The following is a 12,921-nucleotide window of genomic DNA, read 5'->3' on the forward strand; positions in this document are numbered from 1 at the left end:
TTCATGAGTTCAAGCCCCGCATGACCCCCTGCTTGGGATTCTCTCTCTGTTCCTCCCCAACTCACACTGTCTCTCTCTCTCAAAATAAATAAACTTAAAAAAATTTTTTTAGGGGCGCCTGGGTGGCTCAGTCGGTTAAGCGGCTGACTTTGGCTCAGGTCATGATCTCACGGTCCGTGAGTTCGAGCCCCGTGTCGGGCTCTGCGCTGACAGCTCAGAGCCTGGAGCCTGTTTCAGATTCTGTGTCTCCCTCTCTCTGACCCTCCCCCCATTCATGCTCTGTTTCTCTGTCTCAAAAATAAATAAACGTAAAAAAAAATTTTTTTTTTAATTTTTTTAAAAGAATATAATTGTAAACAAACAGACATGGTCTTGTCTCTGTACTGTAGTAGTTTCCTATTATTGCCATAACAAATTGCCACAAACTTAGTGGCTTTAAACAATATAGATTTATTATCTGGAAGCTCTGGAGATTAGAAGTCTGAAAGTCAAGGTATTGGCAGGGCTGTTATCTTTCTGGAGGCTCTAGGGAAGAACTCACTTCCTTGCCTACTCTGGCTTCTGGAAACTGCCTGCATTCCTTGGCTCTTGACCCTGCACCTCCATCTTCAAAGCTAGTAGTATCGTATCCTCAAGTTTCTCTCTCTCTGATTCTCCTACTTCCCTTTTTTATTTATAAGGATCCTCATGATGATTACATTGGGCACACCCATCAATACACTTACATTGTGATCTCACTATCACAAAATCCTTAATTTAATCACATCTGCAAAGTCCCTTTTGCCATGTAAGAAATCATTTTCACAGGTTCCAGCGTTGAGGATATAGATCCCGTCCTAGGCACGTTATTCTGCCTACCACAGGCTCTGTCCTCATGGAATTAATACTCTAGAAAATCAAATAGGGAATTTCTGTAGATTTTGCCAAAAGTAATCAGAAGAAGCCAGGGAAGTAGGAGGAGAACAAAAAAATACTGGATCACAGAACCAAACGGAATTCTAGGAGCATAGAAAAGTGCCCATTGGGGTTTATAAGTACTGGTTATCCTGGCAAGAAGTTTCAAGATAGTATAGTAATGGAGTGGGAATCCAGACTGAGGTGTGCTAAAAACTTCAAAGAGAGCTGAGAAAGTAGAAATAGTGATTGTAGGCAAACCTTTCAAAACATTTGGTTGGGAAAAAGAGACCATGGTTTCTTTGTAAATATCCTTAGTGGTCTTTTTATGTAAGTCTATTACACAAGTCTTTACCAGAAGTAAAGTGGATGATGAATTTTTTTTTTAGTAAAAGAATGAGGTTTGTTTTTGTTTTTGGTTTTTTAAAATATTTATTTTTGAAGGAGAGAGAGAGAGTGCGAGCAGAGGAGGGGCAGAGAGAGAAGGAGACACGGAATCTGAAACAGGCCCCAGGCTCTGAGCTGTCAGCACAGAGCCCAATGTGGGGCTCGAACCCATGAATCGTGAGATCATGACCTGAGCCAAAGTCAGATGCTTAACCAACTGAGCCACCCATGTGCCCCAAAGAATGAGTATTTTTATAGCAGCAGTTCCATATCACTTATTTGCTAAAAAATTCATAATAGTTCCCCATAACTCACAAGCAAGCATCTATATAGATGAGCTTTTTACTCAGTGCCTTTCACTGTTTGTAAATACATCATACTTAAGTTCTCTCATTATAATATCTGATGGAAAAAAGTCTCTTCAACAAATGGTGTTGGGAAAATTGGACAGCAACATGCAGAAGAATGAAACTGGACCACTTTCTTATACCATACACAAATAAATTAAAAATGGATGAAAGATCTAAATGTAAGACAGGAAACCATCAAAATCCCAGAGGAGAATACGGGCAGCAACCTCTTTGACTTCAGCCAGAGCATCTCCTTACTAGACATATCTCCAGAGGCAAGGGAAATAAAAGCAAACATATGCACTATTGGGACTTCAACATTAAAAGCTTCTGCACAGCTCAGGAAACAATCAACAAAACTAAAGTGCAACTTATGGAATGGGAGAAGATATTTACAAATGATATATCTGATAAAGGGTTAGATTCCAAAAGCTATAAAGAGCTTAACAACTCAACACCCAAAAAACAAATAACCGGTTAAGAAATGGGCAGAAGACATGAACAGACACTTTTCCAAAGAAGACATCCAGATGGCCAACAGACACATGAAAAGATGCTCAGCATCACTCATCATCAGGGAAATACACATCAAAACCATGAGATACCACCTCACACGTGTCAGAATGGCTAAAATTAACAACACAAGAAACAACAGGTGTTGGCAAGAATGTGGAGAAAGGGGAACCCTTTTGTACTGTCAGTGGGAATGCAAACTGGAGAACAGTATGGAGATCACTAAAGAAAACTAAAAATAGAACTACCCTACATTCTAGCAATTGCACTATTAGGTATTTACCCAAAAGATATAAAAATACAGATTTGAAGAGGTACATGCACTCTAATGTTTATAGCAACATTATCAACAATAGCTGAACTATGGAGAGAACCCAAATGTCCATTGACTGATGAACAGGTAAGGAAGGTGGTATGTGTGTACTACACCACGCTATATACCACCTTCTTTATATATGTGTATACACACATACACATACATACATACATACATACATACATACATACATACATACACAATGGAATATTACTCAGCCATCAAAAATAATGAAATCTTGCCATTTGCAATGACGTAATGGAGCTAGAATGTATTATGCTAGTAAAATAAGTCCAAGAAAGACAAATACCATATGGTTTCACTTATGTGGAATTCAAGAAAGAAAACAGATGAACATATGGGAAGGTGAGGGAAAAGAGGAGAGAGGAAAACAAACCACGAGAGACTCTTAAAGATGGAGAACAAACTATAAGTTGATGGATGGAGGTGGGTGGGAGACAGGCTAGATAGGTGATAGGTATTAAGGAGGGCACTGGTTCTGATGAGCACTGGGTGTTGTATTAAGTGATTAATCACTGAATTCTCCGGAAACCATTATTGCACTGTATGTTAACTAAAATTTAAATATAAAGTTAAGAAAAAAAGTTCTCTCATTATAATAAATCGTGTGCTTCAGCTGGGCTGGTCCTACACCTCTTTACTCCTATTTCTTTTCTGCCACTGGAATGGTTTTTTCGTATTTCTTCATCCTACTTTCCAGGAACCCAGCCTCACTGTCCAACCTCCCACAACCTCTTCTGTCTTAGAATTTCAGCAGCAGTTCTCATACATTTCTTTTATTCTTAGTTCCTGACTTTCTACCTCAGACAGATGTGCTATAACAATGAAAGCAATCACCTGATTTTCACTATACTCTACTTCGAAAGACTTCAGACTTAGAGAAAATGAAAGTGAGACAATACATGGAGATAGACTTTTGTAACACGTAAAGGCCAATACTTTATTCTTTTTTTCAAGAAATTTTCCTAATTCTTTTTATTTTATTTTTGTTGTTTTGAGAGAGAGGGTGGAAGTGAAAGAGGGGCATGGCAGAAAGAGACAGTCCCATGAGGGAGAGAGAGACACACACATACACACAAGTAGGGCTCACCTAAAGTGGGGCTTGTGTTCACCCAAAGTGAGGCTTGTGCATACCTGAAGCAGAGCTGGAACTCACCCTATGTGGGACTCAAGGTCATGAACCTGGAGATTGAGCCCTGAGCTGAAGTCAGATGCTTAACCGACTGAGCTACCCAGGCATCCCATTCCCTAATTTTTTTTTAAGCCATAACACATGAACAAGAAATGTAAAATTAGGGAGATTTCATAATTACTAGCAGGTTCTCTGTATTTACTTTCATTGGCAAATAATCCTCGTGGTCTAGTGGTTAGGATCCGGCGCTCTCATTGGCAAATAAAAAGAAATCTTGATTAATTCTACTTTAATCATTTTATAATTTTTTAAGAATACTGTAAGATAAACTACATAGAATTATTATTGTAAGCATATTTTGATTAATTTCTTTTCTCTTTGAAGGTCCAAGGGATGTCTTTCATAGCAGCAGTTCTCATTCTCAATTTGGAAGAGGCAGATGCCTTCATTGCGTTTGCAAATCTCCTCAATAAGCCATGCCAGTTGGCCTTTTTTCGTGTGGATCACAGCATGGTATGAACATTTGGAATGAATTGTATTTTCCTTTAATTGTTGGTTTCTATAGTCTGAATGCTCTTTTGGAGGGAAAAACAGTAATTGGAAGACTAAAATAAGTTTTTCATTGAATTACGGTTTTGCGAATGCTTGATGAAAAGACTCAGAAAGAGGTGCTAAGCAAGACTTTTTGTTAATTTGTTATTAGGGATTTAATTTCTTTACTTCTAGAGTATACTCTAGTATACTCTTTAATAACTTTATTGATATTTCTATCTTTAGATGTTGAAATATTTTGCAACGTTTGAAGTATTTTTTGAAGAAAATCTCTCCAAACTATTTCTTCATTTTAAATCTTACAGTCTTACACCAGACATATACTTGATAGACTGGTAAGTCATAACATACATAAAATATAATTAAAAATAAAAAACCAAGTAGGGGCACCTGGGTGGCCCAGTCAGTTAAATGTCCGACTTCGGCTCAGGTCATGATCTCATAGTTTGTGGGTTTAAGCCCCACATCAGGCTCTGTGCTGACAGCTCAGAGCCTGGAGCCTGCTTCAGATTCTATGTCTCCCTCTTTCTCTCTGCCCCTCCCTTGCTTGTGCGCGCGCTCTCTCAAAAATAATATACTTAAAAAAAAAAAAAACTTTTTGTGTAATTCAGGAACTAAAGTAAATCTCATGTACAGGATTATACATCTGAAAACTTCTTCCATTACAAATAGAGAAATTCACATTTTTGTGGGGAAGCATTTGATTAAGAACATGGACTCTGGGCTGAAATCAGAATCCCTCAGTTTGTATTTTAGTCTCTTATATAGAAAATGAGAATAATAATATCTATATCTTAAGTTGATATGAGGGTGTTTTACATGGATTATCTCATTCAATGCCTAGTACATACTACATATACTCTCAGAAAGAGAGCCATTTCTTTATTCTTCACACACAAGAGCTTGTGATAGTTACGATAGTGGGGGTTTTTTTTGAAGGCTTTATCCAGCTTTTTGACAGAAGAGTGGAGCCTTATTTAGGTGCTAATGCCTTTTTTTCAACTTTCCAATTTCAACACTTCCTTGCCAAGGACTCTGGTGAGCCCGTTGATTACAGAACGGAGGGGTGGTGAATTTTGCCAAAGGGATGGTGCAGTTATCTTAAGATAGGTTGTTAAGAGTATGTATGAAACATTCAACCCTTAAATTCTAATCACCAAATTCAGTGGATTTCATGTAAATGATCCTAAGTTTTAATATAGAAAAATAATTAATGGCTTTGATCAAATATGCTGTCTTACCAGTTGTTTGGGGCTTCTTTTATTTAAGATTTTTTTTAAACTTATTTTTTGGTGTGTTCTCATCCATTCCCACTAGGAACATTAGAGTTCCTCTGGGAAGGACCCAAGATAATGGGGGAGAAGAAAGGTTTTATATCATGAGACCCAGAGGACCAAGATCAATACTAAGAGGGGGAAGGGGGGAAAAATACTCAATTTTCAGGCCTGAGGAGTGTCAACAGGAGACAAACCAGGATCACAATTAATAATAGGGAGCAGGATGGAACCAATAATGAGTGAGTACTGTGTACTAGAAACTTCCTAGACAGTGGTAGTGCCATTCTCTCTCTCATTTTTGAGCAATGAATTACTATTCTCTGTACTACCAAGGGCATGCTTTTTGTTGTGCAATTAAATATGTGTTTATAATGTAAGAAATAGACATGGGTTTTTGTTTCACTGCCTCTGTTGAACTTACTACATACAAATCCCACAATCGATTATGCAAGAGAAAAGAGGAATAAATAAGTGGCAGTGCTAAATAGGGTGGGAGCCTTTAGTTCTCTTCCTCAGGTTTCATCGGCACTACCTCAAATAAACACAATCTTTGTAAAAAAAAAAAAAAAAAATGTGCATTTTGTGGGTGCCTGGCTGGCTCAGTATGTAGAGCATACGACTCTTGATCTTGGGGTTGTAAGTTTGAGCCCCATGTTGGTTGTAGAGATTAGTTAAAAATAAAATCTTAAAAAAAAAATGTGTGCTTTGCCAAGGCAGCTTAAAGAAAAGTTCTCTAGCACCTACTCTCCTATTTCCCCAACCAGAATGCCGCCCCGAAGCACCACTGGATAAAGAATTACATGATCAGACATTGTCAGAAAGGATGGGAAAAACCGTTTTGGTGATTCTGTTGGGAGCGTATACATGCTCCAAAAGAAGTAGTAAGTAAAGTTTGGTAAAGGGAAAAACAGAAACCCAGTAGATAGATGTCTGTGGTAGGAGAAGAGAGACAAGTCAGACATTATGATTTTTAGGTTAATAGATACTTGGGTTCCTCATACAATAGTAAGTAACTTTTTTGAGCATTTCTTATGTGCCAGGCACTGTTCTAAATACTTTACATTTATTCCTTTAATTTTCAAAACAATCCTGAGAGGTAGGTAATCTATCATTCTGTGTTTACTAATGAGGAAACTGAGGCACAGCAAGGGTGGATATCTTGCTCAAGGTAACACTACTAATGTCAAACTCAGATATTGTGGTTTCAGAGACCATATCCTTAACTACTAGGTGATTTTGTCACTCTAATATGTGTTAAGCCATATCTCTGTGGAAGGTTGTAAATTCACATAATTTCGTTATTTGTTACTTTCCCACTGCTCAAGTTTTTGAAAGAAGGAGTTATATCTTATTTGCCTTTTTATCCCTAATTAAGCACTGTTGTTTTTATATAGAGATGTTTAATGAGTTAATGGATAAATGAATGAAAAATTTCAATGACTATTTCCCCCCTAATTTTAGGATCTTCACACTGTATAGCAAATCACTCCCACTTGATCTGGCCTGTAGAGTCTGGGATGTATTTTGCAGAGATGGGGAGGAATTTTTATTTAGGACTGGATTAGGAATCCTCCGATTATATGAAGATATTCTCCTACAAATGGACTTTATTCATATAGCACAGTTCCTAACTAAATTGCCAGAAGATATCACATCAGAAAAGCTGTTCAACTGTATTGCAGCCATTCAGATGCAGAATAGCACCAAAAAATGGACTCAGGTAGAGTGACCTCTTCCTACTTCTTCTAATAGATATGTTAAAACAATCAGTTGACTTCATGTAAAAAAAAGTTACTTATTTCTCAAATGTTAGTACTTAATTAAAAATCAATTAAAAACTGATTTTTGACTTTGAAAGAGCAAGAGTTTAAAACATATTACTCCTCTTTCACCTATCCAAACCTATATTATTTTTATGTAAGTCCAGTAATGTTTTGCATTTAGTGAACTACAATCTACAGTGGTCCCATTTGCCAGAGCAATTCTGTAATTACTTTGGTATCTCAAGTAGACAACAACTGTATTAAACACCTACTGCGTGCTAAGAGTTTGCAATAGAAAGTATATAATGTATGATTTGTAGCTTTTTAGATGCTTTTAGTCTTGTTAGGGAAGCAAACATTGGCAGTCTAAGTTAAGTGACATATAAGATAGCATTATCACTTGCTCCTTGAATGATACGGTAGGCATCATAAGCTCACAGTTTTATTACTTATGAAAATGAAATCTAAGAATACTGGTCCAAAAAAAAAAGGGAATATCGGTCAAGAAAATGTTCTGTTACCAAATAGTAATTTCATAATATTTGGCAAGTGATAAAAAACTGGAATGTATATACCATAAAATTGGGTTGAAACAAACAAGAGGATTTGAGAATGGCAGTCTTCCAGTGGACAGAGTTAAATATACTAAAGCCTTTTCGCATTAATAAGCTATAGTTATTTAAATATCTTAATCTGTGTGGTAGCTAATTTTGAGGATTAATCTTTCCTTTATATAATTTTCAGGTCTTTGCCTCTGTAATGAAGGATATTAAAGAAGGAGACAAGAATAATAGTCCTGCTTTGAAAAGCTAATCTTCAAAATTAAGACTAAATGTAATGTAAAAGATGTTTTTTGATAAAAGTTTTTTGTTTCCTATGTAAAAAACATGGAAGAAAATGCTGGAGAAATCTAAACGAATCAAGACATGGGAAAGTGCTGATTTTGAATTCCATGACTGAAGTTAATGAAATGAGTAACTGATTGACAGTATTAATAAAAAAGTATTTTGTAGAGAGCCCTTTTACAAAGGAAAAAGTTTAAATGGCTAGTTCATACTCCATAATTTGGAGTGAACGGTTTAATGCAATAAACTTTTTTAACAGCTTTGGAGATTATTCAAATTTTTACATCTTTTCTTTCTTAACAGTTACCATAAAAGCACTTTGGAGGTCAGAGCAGATTGTTAAATACTACTTTAACTTCCAAAATACTATTTGAAATAAACACCTTAGTACAAACATTGTCTCCAGTTCTGACCTTTTGAAGATATTAGAGACCAAGAGTAAGCAACTTTGATTGTAAATTATTTAAGTCATTGAAGTCATTACCTTCACTCACAGGTTGGGGGAAGTTTGGGTTTTCTGGGAACTGGAAATACTGGTGGGAGCTTGTTTCACATTCAATTAGATGTTTTCCACAGTATCATGTCTGTCTGTTTCTGAAGGGAAATTGTTTCTTAGGGAATTCATGTCACTCCGAATTTTAGCCTTTCTGTTTCTAGTGTAAGAAATTGTTCTATTACTAGAATTATTAAATTCATCTAGTAATTTAAGAAAGCTAACTGGTAGAAGGAAAGTTCTTTGCACTTTAGTGGACTGAAGACTTGATTTTGGAAGTAAGTCCATAAATATAAATGAGATTTTTCACTGGTAAGAGTAAAACATATGAATTCTGAGAGTTCTTAAATAGCATGCTACTTGGCAAGATGTTAAACTTCTTAGTTGAAATTCCTTCACTGTCTGTAGAAACAAAATTTAATTCCGTTTTAAATTTGAAATCTTAATATGTAGCCAAGTCTATGACTTGTAAAACACTGTGCATAATTTTCTAATCAATGGAAATAAGAGTAAAAGAAAAAGATAAAATTAACTTTTTTCTAACAAGTCTAACTTTGATGGTATAGTGGATAAAGAAATTATTAATTATTGGTAAATTCATATGAAATTTATTATATTATGTTTAATCCTTGAACCTAAATCACTTGAGTATTATAAGTGATATCTGTATAACATGCTCTTTTGTTAATAATTAGATGTACAGTGTGCTTTTATGTTGCAGTTTGGTTTAAAACAAATCTTAAGCATACTATTTCTGGTAGCAGTATGTAGTCTTCAAACTAACAAGCCTGAGAACCTTGTTAGTTCAGTGACTGCCTCTTTAGGAGTATGGGACCAGATGGTGTCCATATATTTTTACCCCATGGGTCATTCTAGCCTAGGGACCACTAGTGGAACCCTCAGAAGTTAACTCCTATCTTCGGAGCTTACTTAGTGAAAACTAGTAGTGTAATAATATTGAGGGAGTATCCAGGGTCTTAATAGGTTTTAGAATGACATTTTAACTCTGGTAACTACTTCCTTGGTATTGGTGGTCCTGGTAACAGGGAATGTAACCGCTGGCAGTAATATCATTGAAGTTATACTACCTGCCTAAATTTAATCTTACTTTTGTGTATTTGTTTCCTGAGTTGACCTAAATTACTGTATTACTTTTTCTCATTTTTATTATTGTACAGTTTCTTTACCTTTCAAATATAAATGTGTATATAAAATGTAAATACAAGGAATTCACTAAAACCACTATTAGTAATTACTGTGTAAATAAAACTTGTAAGCAGAGTAATTACTTGAAATGAGTGTTCATTACTTTGGGGATAACCGGTTTATTTTACCACATTTGGAGGAAAAGAATAACCTTTTTTTTTTTTTTTTGCCAAATTTCTTCTTCAGGGGATATTTTTAGTCCTTCAGCCTCTTGAGACTGACCATACTGGCAGTTCAAATATTGTACTGTATCTTCCTTTGAACCTGCTCTACAGGCAATATAAGATTGTTTTACATGGTCAGTGTATGATAGGTTGTTTGGTTTTCAGTTAAAAAATAAGCTTTCCTAAAAATCTCCAAGATTATGTAAAATTTAATATGTATAATGTTTCATTTGTCTACTTAATATATATATTATATATATAATATATATTACATGTATATTATATATATAATCTATATTATATGTATATTATATATATAATCTATATTATATGTGTATTATATATATAATATATATGTATATTATATATATAATATATATGTATATTATATATATAATATATATTATATGTATATTATATATAACATATGTATATTATATATATAATATATATTATATGTATATTATATATATAATATATATTATATGTATATTATATATATATATATTATTTCTCATTTTATGTCCTTTCAGCCAGGTATACATTGTATTAAGTGGTACTTAGAAGATCCCAGTAAGTAGCATAATTTTCTTTTTTTTTTAATTTTTTAATGTTTATTTTTGAGAGAGAGAGAGTGCAAGCAAGGGAGGGGCAGAGAGAGAGGGAGACACAGAATCCAAAGCAGGCTCCAGGCTCCAAGCTGTGCTTACAGCTTGGAGCCCGATGCAGGGCTTGAATGAACTCACGAACCGTGAGATCGTGACCTGAGCTGAAGTCGGATGCTTAACCAACTGAGCCAACTAGGTGCCCCAGGTAGCATAGTTTTCTGAAAGCCTTAGAACATAGTTACGGTTTTTGCTGATTTCTTTTGCATTGATGATCTACATATAATGTTATTGGTTTGGGTATATTTGTTTGACTTTACAAAAGTTAGGTAGCATTTGCAAAAGGGCATTGAGATTGTGAAGCCTCTGACTTTAGGATAACAGCTTTCATTGTAGCTTGGGAACTGATACTATTTTATCTAGAGCAGTCAACATTTTAAGAGTCTATACTGTTAGTGTAATTCTAAATTATATAATCATGGAATAATTTATATTACTTCATAATGCCATACATTTTATTTTTCTTATTTTTGATTGATAAAATTCTTTTGTATTCCATGAGCATATTCAGACAGCAGAGATGGGTATAAAAGAGGTGAAAAAAACATGTGAAATAGCCATGTTTAATTTTCTACGACTAGTTGGCATATATAGTGTCAGAAAACAAAGTCTTACCTCTGGGGGAAAAAGTGATTTTTGTATTGAATTCATGTTATTTTTATGTTATATGTGATGCTGACGTGAGCACTCATGTTATTTTGATGTTATCAAAGCAGTGTCCAAAATAGGAATTCCCAAAATTAGTAAAACTTCATTAATTATAACTTCACTGCTTCACCCATGTAAAAACAAAAATTAAAACAGAAGATTTCAGGGAAACTATTGACTTCAGAGAGAAGAAATCCTGGCCCGTTGAAAATAGTGTTTGTTTACTAACAGTGTAATTGCAATAGAAGTGAAATACTTGGTACTTTAAATGAGAGTGGGAACATTTGCTAAGCCCTGCTAAGCATTGCCTCTTAATATTTTGATAGACTAAATAAAGTTGCAAGGCTTGGGAAGTTAGCAAAATTGCATTTCTTTCCAAACATTCTACCATTTAATGTGGTTTTATTATTTGCATATCATCCTGTGGGTTGAGCTTGTTTTCTAATAAATGCCAGAAGATTTGACTTTTAAAAAAATTGCAAAGTGTTTTCATTTGTTGAACATTTAAGTAAACAGTACTTTATGGTTTTATTTAAGGTAACTTGACTTTTGTACTATTGCAATATATTTGGAGAGTCACTTTTGTAATAAAAATGTAAATGATATACAGATTTGAAAAAGTATATAAAATTGACAGCGGTGCATGTATGTTCTCATTTTTTTCATCTTCAGGCAAAGTATCATACATAATGATACTATAAAACCAGAAAGTGAAGCTTCAGTTTTTCCTGATCTAGGCACTATTGATAATGTTGTAAGTAAATGATGTATTTTGATTATTACATAAATTGCAAAGCTTTTTAATTTTAGCATGTATACATATATTTTTAATTTTTTTAATGTTTATTTTTGAGAGAGACAGAGCGTGAGTGGGGGAGCGGCAGAGAGACAGAGGCATCGAATCCCAAGCAGGCTCCAGGCTCTGTCAGCACAGAGCCTGACGTGGGGCTCAAACCCACGAGCCGTGAGATCATGGCCTGAGCCGAAGTTGGACACTTAGCTGGCTGAGCCACCCAGGTGCCCCTAGCACCTTAAGAAATTTTGAAAGGAAAGTATTTACTTGATTAAAACCTTGTAGATTGTACGTAAGGTTCCTGAGAAGATAAGTTGAAAAGTGTTTGAATGATAGAGTTCTATTCTTAATGTATACCAAGTGATTTTTAAATAAATTATAGTGCACTAAGGGAATATCCCATTACTTGTAGTATTTCTTCTGATTTGATTTTGAAGGCCACTTATGTGAGCCCTTGAAAAGTAAACAGTTCTCGGGCACCTGGGTGGCTCAGTCGGTTGAGCGTCCGACTTCGGCTCAGGTCATGATCTTGGGGTCTGTGAGTTCGAACCCTGCATCAGGCTCTGTGTTGACGGCTCAGAGCCTGGAGCTTGTTTCAGATTCTGTGTCTCCCTCTCTCTCTCTGCCCCTCCCCCTCTCCTGCTCTGTCTCTCTCTCTCTCTCTCTGTCAAAAATAAACATAAAAAAGTAAACAGTTCTCATAAAACTTGTTAGACTACATGTTTTACACTCCTTTAAAAATGCAAATCAGGGGCACCTGGCTGGCTCAGTAGAGTGTGTGACACTTGATCTTGAGGTTGTGGGCTGAAGCCCCACATTAGGTGTAGAGATTATTTAAAAAAAAATTTTTTTTTAATGCATATCAAGGGTACCTGGGGTGGCTCAGTCGGTTAAGTGTCTGA

General features: G+C 35.3%; 1 protein-coding gene across 3 annotated transcripts in view; it reads left to right on the forward strand.

The window, feature by feature from the left end:
• Positions 1-12,921, forward strand: part of TBC1D12 (TBC1 domain family member 12) — a 107,853-nt gene that overhangs the window by 90,533 nt on the left and 4,399 nt on the right. The window contains exons 10-13 of one of the 3 annotated variants that reach the window (XR_008424889.1): positions 3,998-4,126; positions 4,391-4,500; positions 6,207-6,323; positions 6,904-7,016. Coding sequence is in view for 2 of the 3 variants with exons in the window: in XM_019445135.2 (XP_019300680.1) it covers positions 3,998-4,126; positions 4,391-4,500; positions 6,904-7,162; positions 7,950-8,018 (567 nt within the window). In the remaining variant the exon portion in view is untranslated. Of the gene's footprint in view, positions 1-3,997; positions 4,127-4,390; positions 4,501-6,206; positions 6,324-6,903; positions 7,163-7,949; positions 9,829-11,898; positions 11,981-12,921 lie in introns of those variants that run through there. The other 2 variants (XM_019445135.2, XM_053909747.1) reach the window with 2 other exon arrangements.

This window comes from Panthera pardus, unplaced genomic scaffold (genome assembly GCF_024362965.1).
Source record: "Panthera pardus isolate Hobbes unplaced genomic scaffold, ASM2436296v1 HiC_scaffold_22, whole genome shotgun sequence".
Taxonomy (NCBI): Eukaryota; Metazoa; Chordata; class Mammalia; order Carnivora; family Felidae; genus Panthera; species Panthera pardus.